A 14050-nucleotide genomic window follows, 5' to 3' on the forward strand; every position below is an offset into this window, starting at 1 on the left:
TAGTTAGTATTATACCCTTCCAGCTTTGTCTAATCTTGGGATGGCGGAGCAGATTTGGAGGTTTTCTTGAAGTGTGCAAGGAGAGTTGAAAGACGAGGCAAGGGGTGAGGGGGAGGAGAACAATCAGGGGTAGTGGAACAAGAACGACAACAAAACAACAAGAGATGTTGACGAGGTGAACCCCCTGCCAAGACCCGAGAGGTGACTTGAGAGGGTTAGGGCAGATGCAGTCCACTCGATAATGAACCTCGATACAGACAACGCTCAAAGACCTTGGGTGATAATGAGGTTTACAGAACACTGGTTCCTGAACTCAAGTGATGTTACAGGAGGAGTGAGGCAAAAATGTGATGAGGTGTAAGGTGTACGGTATGTGAACATACCTTGGGTAGATCCACAGATATGGCAAAGCTGTAGTCCCAAATACACACACAAGGTTCACTCTCTTGTATGTGATGTGGGCGGCTGTGGTGGTGGGGTTGAGAGAAGAAAAAGAAGTTTCTACCAGAAGGTCTAGGTAATATCAGGTTTTAGCCATTTGCGTCACATTGCTGGATCTGATCCCATAGTTGACGCATTTTGTGTGATGGTCCATGGTCATCGCGAAAGAAGCAAACAGAATGACAGGATGGGCAGTGTGAGAAGTGCAAAGAAGGAAGGGAATTGGATGGCATGACTCAAGCCAGGCAGTGTGTTGAAGGGGCCAGTAACAATAACAACACTTGCTTCTGCGAGAAAGCAAAGGTAGAAGAGAGATGACAGTGGTGGTGGTGATGAGATGATATGTGGGATGAAAGAATGAAATATCAAGGTCAAGACTCACCGTCCAATGAATGGCTCAAGGTGAGCAAGGTGTGGTGGTGGTGTCCCCGTACAGCCAAAGGAAGTCTCTTTGGTATGCAAGCCAACCAAGGTCGCCGGTACCTTGCGCTAGACAAACACACACACACACACACCACACAACTGGAAGAACACACACGGTGCAACGGTGACTACTAGCGGCCGCCTAGGATGGTCCGTGTGGTCCGTGTGGTCCGTGGAATTTTGGCGGGGGAGTTATCGAAATAATATGTATGGAGGGGTCTGGACCAGGCGGTCAACTCCCGGTCTTGTCGCCTTGAAATAAAAAAAAAAAAGCAAGTAGGTAGCCAAGTATCGGAAGTGGTGACGTTGAAGGGCAGGCAGGCAGGCAATTTGCAGTGTGCGCTGCCTCTCTCAGGTGCTGTGCTTGTGCCTGTTCTGTTCAGTCACGGTGTCGCCCGGATTGGTGGTTGGTTGGAGTAGGTAAGAGACGTCGGTCGGGTCGTGCACGCGCGGGCAGCAGGGCAGCAGGGCGCAGGTTGTTGTAGTAGGGCGTCGGATGGGCGATGGCGGGCAGTGGGAGGTTCGGTTGGAGGGCAGCGGCCTGTCTATAAAGAATATTGGTTAGTAAATTTATAGACAAGCCGGCACTTCCCAACGTTCCTCCCTTCTCAAATTTTAGCGCGATCCACGTCCGCCCATTGTACCCCTGCCATCCATGCGCCTCCCCAATTGCACCTCATCGCCCCCAGTCAAGTGCAGCCCACCGCGGCCCCTGATTGGCTGTCCGTCCTCACGCCCCAGTTCGTTTCTCCAGTCAAGAAGGAAGGAGTGCTTTTGCTTTGAGCTTCATCACGTTTTGCCCTGAGCTTTGCCCTGTGGCCCTGGCCATGTTTGGCCGTGGTGCACGGTTGAAACTTGAAAGGGCTTTTGCATTCTCGAACTTGACTTTTGGTTCTTTTCCCTTTTCCCTTTCATTTCCTCACACGTCTGCCCAGTCCATCCATTTACTATGCTAACAGTAGGATTCTATAAGTCGTTGCTGGAATTCCACCATCTCACCTATTGGCAAACCTCACCAGCTGAATGGACTTGGAGTCAAGTCGGATGACGGAGATGCGTGCTTGCCTGCCTGCCTTAACTCTTCGGGATAAAGCCCAGTGCGACCCAATGACGAATAGCCGGCAGAAAGGCTGCACTGCAAAACACAGGAGATCTAGGGCCTACGTCTAGCCTACCTAAGTGATCACTCCGCCATCACGGTCCGAGGCCTGGGCACGCCTACTTACCTCTACAGCCGGAGTGGATGTCTTCCAAAACTCCCGCTCGGTCCAGTCACATATCGGAAGTCGTACACTTTTGTTTGCATTCGGAAGTACTCCGGCCCTCGACCTCCCATCCGTTTCCGGACCTGGGCTTGATATACGACTCCCGATAACTGTCTTGACCTCACCTTTCCCGAGAAAGCCGACCTTTGTCCACGGAGTAAGCAGTCAAGTGCTGGTGAGCCTTTTGCTTTCCCCGCGCATCCAGGACTGGGCTCGTCTCGGTCTCGGCTTGGGTCAGCTGCAGAGCAACCTACGTAGTGGTAGGTATAAATATATAAACCCAGGCCCCCGGGTCGGCTCGACCCGTCACTTTGCGGTTTTGTTACTGTCCTGTGCAGGGTCACGATATCAAATGTGAGCACTCCAGTTCGTACAGTCACTGTTCGTGGGGAAGCCATGGAAACAAGATCATCTATCTATCCGCGTCGACAGTCTGTTGTCGATACTCGAAAATGTGCACAACCTTATTATTGCGAGGAAAAGTCTGTCTAGCTGTCATGGCGCGGCGCAGAACGAAAAAGAAGCCATGATGCGGTACACGGTAGTGCAGCATAAGCAAGCTGGCGACGCACCCCATGGCCCATCATCTGTCAAGCGTGTGCCTGATCCGTATCAAAGAGAGGCTTCGGCTGGCTTCTTGCTGTGAGACTCCGAAGTCACGACAGCCGTATGATTGGGGATATCTCGGTACTGTGCCCTTGTTGGTGACTGTCTCGCCCGTCATGCATTCAGTTCGGATGTTGCCGCCGTCGCCGCCATCTTGTGACCAACACCAAGGTATTCAGGAAGCATCCTCAAATTGCAGAGCGGTAACGAGGGCACACCTGATGGCTTGTAGAGTTTGTAACAAAGGTTGTTTGGCGATGGCAATCTCAACGCATTGCCTTGTATGTCCAAAAAGAGGTTGAAGTCAGACATTTCGATGCAGGTTTATACGCGTGTACTGGTCGAACGGCACAAGGTGTGTACGTACAGGTAGTATGTAATCACGGACAATCTCGACGCGGGATCTGCGACACAGGAGCCATTCAAGATCAACAACGACTTGCTCCCTTCCCCTTTTTAGCGATGTTGAGAGTATCCGTCTAGAACCAGACGGTTCTCGAATAGATTACTGACAAACTCGACCTGTCGAGAAAGGCAGCATCCAGGGCACATTGGCGGTTACTATGAGGTCTTTGTGAGGTTGCCGCACCGCAGGGACAGTGGAGCAAGCTAAAAACAATTAGGTTCCCGTCAAGTGGGGCGTGGGAACGTCCACTGATCATTTCAAAGTCTGGGGTCCCTTGCTGCTCCCCATTCGGGCACCATTTCGGTCCCAGGCGAGAGCCACCAGAGAGAGTCGAAAGCCTCGAACAGATTTTTCTCGTCAGTCTCTGTTGGAACCCCAACTCCAGACGAGAAAATGCGGGACGTTGGATGTCTCCATTCACGAAAATGACGATTGGTTGTCCTGAGAATGGAGGGCGGAAAACGGACACTTGTTCCGAATATGTCGTACACTAGATGGAGACAACAAATAAACTCGCCGGGCGTTGGAGGAGCAACCCAGACTAGGTCCCAGATATCAACTACATCAGGTGTGAACATGTGCATGTCCTTGGTTCTCCTGTCTCTATCGCCTTATATTGGAACTTGGCACCATCTACACAAGCTGTATGGGATCCAGCATGTACAGCAATTTATCGTGGTGTTGATTTTGTGGTGTTGCTACTGCTCCATCATCACAAGCCGAGACAGTAGGTACTGTAGCATCAAGCGCACTAGGGGCTCTGACGGATGCAGCTACTGCCAATCTGCCACGCGTCTGTCGCGACACTGGCAACTGAACTGGAAGCTGAAATACACACATGGCTCGAGGCTCAACAGTCCCAATCACCCCAGTTCGTGGACTGTCTTGTGCTTCGATTCCGATGACAGTTCTGTGTATTTTGAAAGCCTATCACGTAAAGCTACCAAGCCACGTCGCGCAAACGGAGGCTTTGAATCTTGAAAGAGCTTTTTGCTTCAGTTCCCTCCCGTCATCCTTCCTACGTTTCACCATGTCACCGAATCCATCACAAGCTGCTTTGGGAACCCAGCCTGCTGCTTGGTCAGAGCACGTGATGGGTCTAGGCGCTTTATTCTAGCGCCATAGTCACAATGGCCCGAGCGCCTTTTGGAGAGCTCAGCTCACTCGCTGCGACTCTGGCCCTGGTGCCGCCCGCTGTCGGTGCTTGCCTGCGGGAGAGAAGTGGAAATCCCCTGCGAGAGGGGAGAGCGCGCGACAGGGGAACCGCCCGGCGAGACGCGTTGAAAGTGCGAATTAGGTACATTATGTTCATAACGGAAGTTCTTCGGTATTGTCACCCGCCAGCGGCCAACACGCCCCCGTCCCAGGTCTTTCCATATTCGCGCTCGTGTGAGGTGTGAATTGTGTCCAGAACCGAAACTTGATCAATCATAGTTTCCTCCCACATCGCGACAATTGGAAAGGGTCGACGACTCCGGCATTCTCAACGACGACGCCCTTTCGCGCCCCGCGACCGATGGATGCGAACCAAACGATGCAAATAGAGACGATCCGATTCCCACTCTTGACCTCCGAGCTCTCGACCTGAACTCTGTACCTTACCCTTGTTGCGCAGAGTGATGCGCGCAGCTGTCTACATAGTCTACTAGCTAGTCTATTGTTGTATTCCCATTGGTCTATATTCCATCCCACTTCAGCGTCTCTTCCAACATCAAAGTAGCTGCCGCCGCGCTGTCGTCCAGTTGACGACGACAAATCCGCAACCATGCATATCAAACAGATTATTATCCAGGGCTTCAAAAGGTGCGTCGCATGCTTGTCTACTATGGTTCTACGTCAACATCAGTCCATCGTTTTGGGTGTGGCGCGCGCCTGGCGCATGCAACCAGGTTGAAGCCGGTGCTGACTTTTGACACTTCCACGACCAGCTACAAGGAGCAAACCGTAATCGAACCCTTTTCCCCCGGTACCAATGTTATTGTTGGTCGCAACGGTTCAGGCAAGAGTAACTTCTTCGCCGCCATCCGATTCGTCCTCAGCGATGCCTACACCAACATGAGTCGCGAAGAGCGCCAGGCCCTGCTTCACGAGGGTTCGGGCTCGGCCGTCATGTCAGCATACGTCGAGATCATCTTCGACAACACCGATAAGCGTTTCAGCGAACCCGGCGACGAGGTCGTTATCAGGAGGACGATCGGTCTCAAGAAGGACGAATATTCAGTCGACAAGAAGGTGCAGACTCGTGCCGATGTCCTCAAGATTCTGGAAACGGCCGGCTTCGCCAAGGAAAACCCCTTCTACATCGTTCCCCAAGGTCGTGTCGCAGCCATCACCAACATGAAGGAGAACGAAAGACTCAACCTGCTCAAGGAAATTGCCGGTACCAACCTTTACGACGACAGGCGCATACAGTCTCTGAAGATTATGGCCGAGACAAATAGCAAGCGCGAGAAGATCGACGAGTTGCTCGAGTACATCAAGGAGCGTCTTAGTGAACTGGAGGAGGAGAAGGACGAACTCCGCGACTTCCAAGAAAAGGACCGCGAACGCAGGTGTCTCGAGTACGCCCACTGGCACCGCCTACAGGAGACCAACAACAACACTCTGGAGCAGATCGAAGAGGTGAGGCAGGGAGGTGCTGGCGCAACGACCAAGGACCGGGTCCAACTCCAGAAAACGGAAAAGGAAATTGCTGCCCTCGACCACAAGTTCCAGGAGCTGAAGCAGACTCTTGAGCTCCTGGCCATCGAACGGCGCCAGTTGGATGAGGACAGGAAAGACACCGCGCGTTCGCAGGCAAAGGCAGAGCTGAAGCTGAAGGATCTCGACGAGACACGACATTCGCGCGAGAAGGCCCAGCAGCAACAGGAAGCGGAGCTGAACGAGGTCAGGCGAAGGATCCAGGCTGCCGAGTCAGAGCTTGCCAAAATCACACCAGACTACGAGAAATGGAAGAAGGAGGAGGAAGAATTGGCGGCCGCAAGGGATCTGGCGGCCACTGGTCGTACCAGGTTGCTGACGAAGCAGACGCGAAGCTCCCAGTTCAGGACAAAGGCCGAGCGCGATGCTTTCCTGAAGAGCGAGATCGAGGAGACGACCATGCAGCTTGCGAACCAGCGGGCCAATGAGATGGATGCGAAGGAACAGGTTACGCTGGTCGAGAACTCGATCAAGCAACTAGAGAAGGAGATCCAAAACATCCGTGACAGGCTCGAAGGATACGGTGAGGACCGGTCATCAATCGCCGAGAAGCTGACCAAGGCTCAGGAGGCCAGGGAACACTTGTACGAAGAGCGAAAGAGACTGCGTCGTGAGGAGGACAAGCTCAGTTCTTTGCTTGCGAATACCCGTGCAGATAGAGACAACGCGGAGGCGGACCTCTCACATGCCATGGATTCGGCGACAGCAAGGGGTCTAGCAGCGATCAGACGCCTCAAGAGAGAGCGGGATATTCCCGGTGCCTATGGTACTCTGGCAGAGCTTATGAACGTGCCAGTAGACGCTTACAGGTTGCCGGTCGAACAGGTGGCGGGTAACAGCCTTTTCCACTATGTCGTCGACAACGAAAAAACGGGCACCATGCTGTCCGAGTATCTCCACAAGAGCTATGGCGGTCGTGTCACATTTATGCCGCTTGAGCAACTACGGCCAAGGCAGGTGAAGATGCCAAGGGCCTCGGACGCCCAGCCACTTATCAACAAAATTGAGTTTGACCCGATATACGAAAAGGCATTCCAGCAGGTCTTTGGGCGCACGATTGTCTGCCCTAACTTGTCGATAGCCTCTCAGTATGCACGCACACACGGTGTAGATGCCATCACCCCCGAAGGTGATACAACCAACAAGCGGGGTGCCATGACCGGTGGCTTTGTTGATGCTCGCCGATCACGGTTGGAGGCGGTCCGGAGACTCGAAGAGCTTCGGGAACTTTACGAGCAACAGCTGGAAGACTTGGACAGGATCAAGAAGGAAGATGAGATTCTGGAGCAAAAGATCACGAGCGCTAATGGCGAGGAACGTAAGCTCGATCAACAATTGCGCCAGTTCGAGTCAGGTTTCGATCCCCTGAAGGTCGACTTGCGGACGAAACAGCTTCAGTTGGAGCGCGAGCGGCGACATCTTGAAGACGCCAAGATGCGCTGGGCGGCCATCGAGAAGAACCTGAAGGAGTTTGACGAGAACCTCACAGCATACCGGGCCGAAATGGCTTCCGAGTTCAAGAAGGCGCTATCAGCCGCCGAGGAGCGCCAGCTCGAGGAGTTCGGTGCCGAAGAGCACCGCCTGCAGATGCAGTTGAAGGAAATCAGCAAGAAGCGTCTGGAGCTGGAAGGCCGCAAGAAGTCACTGGAGACGGAACTTCGGGCACATCTCAGGCCGCAGGAGGATCAGCTGCGCAGCCAAGCCTTTGAGAACTCCGCTACTGGTGGAAGCGGGAGCTTTAAGGACGCTCAGAAGGAACTCAAGAAGCTTAAGAAGGCTGCTGCTGAGGTCGACAGGCAACTGCAGGAGAACGAGGAGAAGACGGAGGGCATCGCCGCCGAAATTGCCGAGCTAGAGGCCCACAAGGCGCAAAAGGAGCAGGAACAACAAGAGCTCCAGAAGCGGATCGATCAGTATCAAAAGAAGTTGGAGAAGAACTCTCAGACCAAGGCTCGTCTGCTCCAACAGGCGGCTGAGTATGCCAAGAACATTCGTGATCTTGGTATTTTGCCTGAGGAAGCCTTTGGCAAGTATGAGAAGATGAAGTCTGAGCAGGCAAGTTATCATCCTTAGTCAATCAATATTTGCTTTATCTACATACTAACTAGAAAAAAACAGATTGAAACAAGACTGCGCAAGGTCAATGAGGCTCTCAAGAAGTACAAGCACATCAACAAGAAAGCCTTTGACCAATACAACAACTTCACAACCCAGCGCGAGCAGCTCCTGAAGCGTCGCAAGGAGCTCGACACCTCGCAGAAGTCGATTGAGGAGCTCATTCAGCATCTCGATCACGCCAAGGACGAGGCCATTGAGCGGACGTTCAAGCAGGTGTCTAGAGAGTTCTCCACCATCTTCGAGAAGCTTGTGCCTGCCGGCCACGGCCGTCTGGTCATACAGCGCAAGGCTGCCGGCAGCAAGAACCGCAATCCAGAGGACTCGGACGAAGATGGCCCTTCCTCCGCTAAGGGCGTCGAGTCCTACAGCGGTGTGGGCATCAGCGTCAGCTTCAACTCCAAGGTTATGGATGAGCAGCAAAAGATTCAGCAACTCAGTGGTGGACAGAAGAGTATGTTTTTTTTTTCTCTTTCCCTTCCTTACCTTTCCCCCCTTTCCCCCTTTCTCTCATCCCCCTTTTCCATATTCCTCCCCACCCACCCACCCATCCATACTAAACACCGAGTTATCACCAGGTCTCTGCGCCCTCTGCCTCATCTTCGCCCTCCAGGCCGCCGAATCCTCCCCCTTTGTCATCTTCGACGAGGTCGACGCCAACCTGGACGCGCAGTACCGCACTGCCGTCGCCGCGCTGCTGGACTCCATCTCCAAGACGCAGAAGACCCAGTTCATCTGCACCACGTTTCGGCCGGAAATCGTCCTGGTGGCTGATAAGTGCTATGGCGTTACGTTCCATAATAAGACGAGTACGATTGATTGTGTGCCGACGGAGGATGCGTTGAATTTCGTCGAGGGACAGGTTAGTGGGAAGTGAGTGGTGAGAGTGGTGTATGGCATGAGGTGTGACGGGGATGATGGGATGAGTAGGAGAAGGAGGAGGAGAAGGAGGAGTAAGAAAGGGAGAGGGTGGTGGTAAGGCAGGCTGTATATGGTATCTTGTCTCTTTTTTTTCAAGTATGGTGTTTGAGTTATCGTGCGGATATGCGCTTTGATGCGTTATCTTGTCGTTGAAAAGAGTGGTCCAGTTGTTCACGTCACTGCTCGCTGTTCGCTCTCGCTTTAAGTGTGTGTCTTTGAAAGTACATCGTATAATTCTTGAAAAGCGCAACGAAGCGAGAAGTATATCAAGCTCCTAGAAAGTGCAGGCTCATTTACTGGTTTTTTTTCTTCTTGTCTGTTGAAGTGTTTTGAAAACGAAAACCTGTCGGTATGATAGATAATGTCGTTACAATGTGGTTGCAAACGATGATTTGAAGTTCGGGGTTATTCTTACGATGTAGTAATGCTTATTGCATATATAGCGTCACAGCTAACCCCATCTTCCAACAACCAACTACGACAGCTGAGCAACAGTTGTACATCTTCCGTAGTATAGTGGTCAGTATGTGAGCTTGTCAAGCTTGAACATCAGTTCGATTCGCTCGAGACCCGGGTTCAATTCCCGGCGGGAGAGACCAATCTTTTCTTTTTTTGGACTTAATTCGAGTCCATTCAATGCTAACTTTTATGGCATCGTCAGATTCATTTATCTATTTTTTCTTACCTTTCTTTCTTTTGGCTCCTTCATTCTCTCCTTCCATTTGTAAAAATTCTAGTCTGATTGTGGGCTGCTGGCTGGCTAGTTACAATCTCCCGTTACAAAACCTTCCCCGTCGTTTCCTTTCCCATCTGATCTCTTTGTTCACTCTTGGTCCAGTAACTGAACGTTGGATTACTCCCGTATATATCAAGCAAGAGAATGCTTTTGGAACTAGTAGCTCAGCTTTCAATATTATCCGTTCAATCTTTAGGTTTCCTTGCTTAAGTCATGAATGCTTTCAAGCATAAAAAGAGAATATCTGAGGGATCGTCATAGACCTAGGTAGTGTACATCATCGTCGGATTCTATCTGTTGATGATGAAACTCTTTTGTTTATTTCAACCACACTATACATAGGAAGCCAAGAACACGGCCCTATCTACTACAGTTAGGTATCATGCTTGTTTAGTACATTTAGTCAGGCGCATGATAAGGTATTATTATAATTTTCTGCCAGTCGTTATGTTACCCGTGAATTGTCACTGGAAATTTATCATTTTGAAGCCTTGGGTTACTGAGTGTCTTGGTCGTCAGTTGAAGACAAGCTCTTGATGACAAGAAAAAGGGCGGAAGCGCACGAGCTACCTCTATCTTTGCCCACCAACACAACTGATGTTGCGGACTTTCCGATCGTTTATATTCCTGCAAGTGTCAAACACACTGTCACGACTTGTGCGAACCTGGCTCGCCGAGATTTGACGCCCTAAACAAGACTCCCGGCAGTCCTTGTTTTCTTCCTCGTCTCTTTCTCAAACGAGAGAGTCAACTCCTCCCTCCTCTGCTAAAACCATTACTTGGGTTTATAGGAGCATCACCCACAAGTATTTTGAGATGAGTGAACTCAGGCATACCGCCAGGGACATGTGCTTTTTATCACCGTCTGGTCGTCATGCTCGGTATCTATCCGCCTACTTGGTCGAAGGTACTCCTAGGCACGGAGGAGGCCATGATCAGGTGTAGATCTAGAGGTATGTACATGTAGCCATCCAGCCAGCATTCTGAGTGAGGTAGGTGGTAACGTTGCAAAATCTCGCCTTTGGCTTAGGGTTACTGCGTTTCAAAAACAGTTCAGTCGGTCCCATCTTTCACACGATGGATTGGAGAGCCCCGTCTGTTGTGCTGTCGGTCTGTCTGTCGTGCTGTCGGTCTGTCTGTCGTGCTGTCGGTCTGTCTGTCGTGCTGTCGGTCTGTCTGTCGTGCTGTCGGTCTGTCTGTCGTGCTGTCGGTCTGTCTGTCGTGCTGTCGGTCTGTCTGTCTGCTCAGATCTCACTCAGAGTTCTTAGGTAGTCTGGATTCTCCTATAGACAAGCCACCGGCTATGCCAGCCAGGTAGGACACGGGACATAGAGACCTGAAACATACCTAGAACGGAAAGGAGGTACGTATCCTTGATCCGTGAGTGCCTGTTGGCGCAGTGTCAGTGGGTGATTGGATTGATATATAACACAATCAAAGTCTAAACACGTTCTCCATCCCGCCTGTCATGTTGTTTTGTACGGGTTTTCTCGAATCTTGGAAGAATGAAAGTAGTAAATGATGGACTGTAAATTATGTACCTACTTCCCGTCTTGTATAGAGGTAACTTGAAGGCCAAATAACTCTGGACGACCGATGATCGTAAGTAGTGTAAGGAAAACTGGATGACCACAAAGGTTCTGGTTCGGTTGGACTTCGTTAGGACCTACCTATATATCAAGTGACGGGAAGCATGGCATAGCTCAAAGTTTATATGAAACATGCCTACCTATTCTCCGCGAAGTCGCATGCGTCGCTGATTCGCAACCGAAGAAGCGACTCCGGGAAAACTCGCAACACGGACCTGACTGCAGCGCACGTATAACTCAATACCGCGGCACATTGGTCTGGAGTGTGTGTTCGGGTATTGTCCCTATCTCCGTGTTGGTTGTACGGACCCTGTCTAGACTCAGGTTGCCCCATCCCTACCTACGTATGTACGCTAGAGGTACCTTCCCAAGAACCCGGGGTTTCAAGGACCTTCATTTCATTCTCGTCTCTTGCGCAGTATATTGCTCGCCGTGTGAAACCATGAAAGTAAATAAACATAAGTAGCCATGCTTCTTTCGCCCTGTTTATAGCCTATGCAGCCTCTTCGGCCTCTATTATGTGCATATGAGATGTTGAAAGAAGATATGCAGTAGTACTATGGCGTGGCCTGATGTTCCTATGGCTGTCTATAAACGATTTGATAGTTCAGTGAACCGGTAGAGAACACATATCAAATAGAAAGGGGTGTGATCATCGAGAAAGTCTGGAGCCGAGAGAGTTTATCCGGGTTTTCTGGACAACTAAACCCCTTCACAAAATGATATACCTCTTATTTATCGGCCAGACAAGCTTTCCCTTTACCCCCGCTTGCTGCCCTACCTCTTTTGTTGTCTCAAGGTACTTTGCCTATCCGGATGGAGCTTACCCCGGATTCGCTACACTCGAACCCTTAGCGGTAGATGTGTGGAAGGAATGCCCATGTAAGAAGAAAGTAACGTGCCATCCGTCCACGGACATTGCTGGAGTAATGCGAGGCCAGGAAAATAGTGTTTAGTGTGATATGATGATGGTTGAGCAAGAAGTCATGTGGTCCTTTTTTGGGCGTTGATCCCGTTCGGCTCATCTGGTGGGTCTATGGCTATAAGACGGAGCTGCTGAGTCTACTAGGTAGATTGGCGAATTGCGGATAATGAGAGGTCACTATAAAATGAATTGTCGAGTCGAGAAAGTAAAGTAGATATGGGGCTGTCATTTCCAATACGTAACTTCGAGATAGATCATCAGAAATCATCCAAGATTGTGTACATGATCATTGTAGTCTTGAAAGAATGCGTGGCCTCCTGAGCGTAGCTTCCCATTTGCCTTTTCGTTGTCGTACAAGCCCAGGAAACTGTTCGGCGCGATATCATTTACACTAGAGGTATGTTTTGTGATGTGTTGGTTCCTTGACCGCATCACCACTTCTTGGCAGGATCTTGGGAGCTTGGTCCTTGCCTATTGCGTTCAAACACCAAGCGAACCAACAGCGTCAGATTTTTGGTGAGAAAATGGACCAAAGCGGCAGTCTAGAAGGCGCTGCTGCCTGCTTTTTTCTCGTTTTCCACATGAAAAAAAGACTCTCTGGTTACCACTGAGTCCGATTGATGTAACAGATTCCTCGATGCTGTGATCCAGTTGGCGAGTGAGACATGCTTCGAAATGTTTTCGACAGAAAAAAGAAACGATTTGGAAACGCATTACAACCTTGGCCATAACCCATCTCTGGACCTCAAGGCGGTCTGTAATGCAAGGACGAGGCCATGGCCCTTTGAAAATTACCGAAGCATCCGCGCAAAAAAAAAAAAAAAAAAAAAAAAAACAACTTCCGAGATGAGCATTGCTCATAGACTGCAGGCGAGTGATGATATGGAATGGGGGCCAGGGGCAACATCAGTCAGAACTGCGGGGAATGCTGCTCGGCTTCCTTCTGAAGGCAAGGTGGCTAGAGCTGTTCTATCCACCAGATACGCATAGCATGGATCTTGATGTAGCCTATCCGCATTTATGGGTCGTGAATGTCTTGTCTGTTCTTTGACCCCCGACACCTCAGGGTCTCACTCCAAGACAAGAGCCCTGCGAGAGGACTAGGCTGTAATCCCGAAAGTCCGGTTCATGAGATGTGATGAATATCAGCGATGTCTTGCCTTTTATAGCGTCGCTTGATTTAGGTCAACCCTCGCTAGTTAACGGTTGGCAAGACCAACGGTTTCCTGGCGCGGGGGACACGAGGATTTTGCGCGGAGCTTGCCTTCCCAGGGCTGGACTGTCGTCAATCGGACGGCGGAGTGGGCCTGTATTCTTAGTGTACTGTGTATCTAGCTAGCGATTGTTAGTCTATGCCATGTAATGAGGATACGAAGAAAAACAAATCCGTGTCAAACCGGTATCTTCAACGCTAGCAGGCGTTTAAGGGTGTGTTGAAAAGATGGAAACAAAAACTTTTTAAAAAATAAAAAAAACCTTTGGACACTGCCGTGAATGAATGTCCGAGAGAGCCTCGAGTGCTTTCACTGGCCTCCCTCAGGCTAGCGATATGCAATTAGGGTGGTTATGTCGTAATGTTACCGGCAACCAGATACGGGACGATCAAGCTCACACTTGTCGTCGTCTGCCAAAGACCAAATAATCTGGGGAGCGGTTGCGTAAGACGTGCCGCGACTGATGGGATTTATTTCTGTAGTAATTGTCTTTCATCCACCAATCTCGGCGCCGAGTTGCAACCCAGACAACGGAATCCGTGGTTCGCCAAATAAGCTCTCTGGATTCGATGCAACTACACATGTTAATGCCAACCCCCCCTTTTGCAAAGAAATCTGGCTGCCAGAATTAGTTGCATCAACAGGGAATATGGCAGTACAGTGTAGATCAGTCATACACAGTATATAGATCGGCGTGATGGGGCACCCC

The 14050-nt window shown here is 50.6% G+C and overlaps 2 protein-coding genes across 2 annotated transcripts; both read left to right on the forward strand.

The window, feature by feature from the left end:
* Nucleotides 1-2658: 2658 nt before the first annotated feature.
* On the forward strand, nt 2659-3348 carry NEUTE1DRAFT_101150 (uncharacterized protein; the record flags this gene model as incomplete). The annotated part of the gene is made up of 3 exons (XM_009853030.1): nt 2659-2771; nt 2982-3090; nt 3274-3348. 3 exons carry the CDS (start codon nt 2659-2661, stop codon nt 3346-3348), a joined length of 297 nt encoding a protein of 98 aa, XP_009851332.1.
* Nucleotides 3349-4906: 1558 nt separating this feature from the next.
* NEUTE1DRAFT_64002 (uncharacterized protein) lies at nt 4907-9053 on the forward strand (the record flags this gene model as incomplete). Its single annotated transcript, XM_009853031.1, has 5 exons — nt 4907-4944; nt 5070-6425; nt 6651-7871; nt 7971-8410; nt 8535-9053. 5 exons carry the CDS (start codon nt 4907-4909, stop codon nt 8831-8833), a joined length of 3354 nt encoding a protein of 1117 aa, XP_009851333.1.
* Nucleotides 9054-14050: the final 4997 nt, after the last annotated feature.

This window comes from Neurospora tetrasperma (assembly GCF_000213175.1).
Source record: "Neurospora tetrasperma FGSC 2508 unplaced genomic scaffold NEUTE1scaffold_3, whole genome shotgun sequence".
NCBI lineage: Eukaryota > Fungi > Ascomycota > Sordariomycetes > Sordariales > Sordariaceae > Neurospora > Neurospora tetrasperma.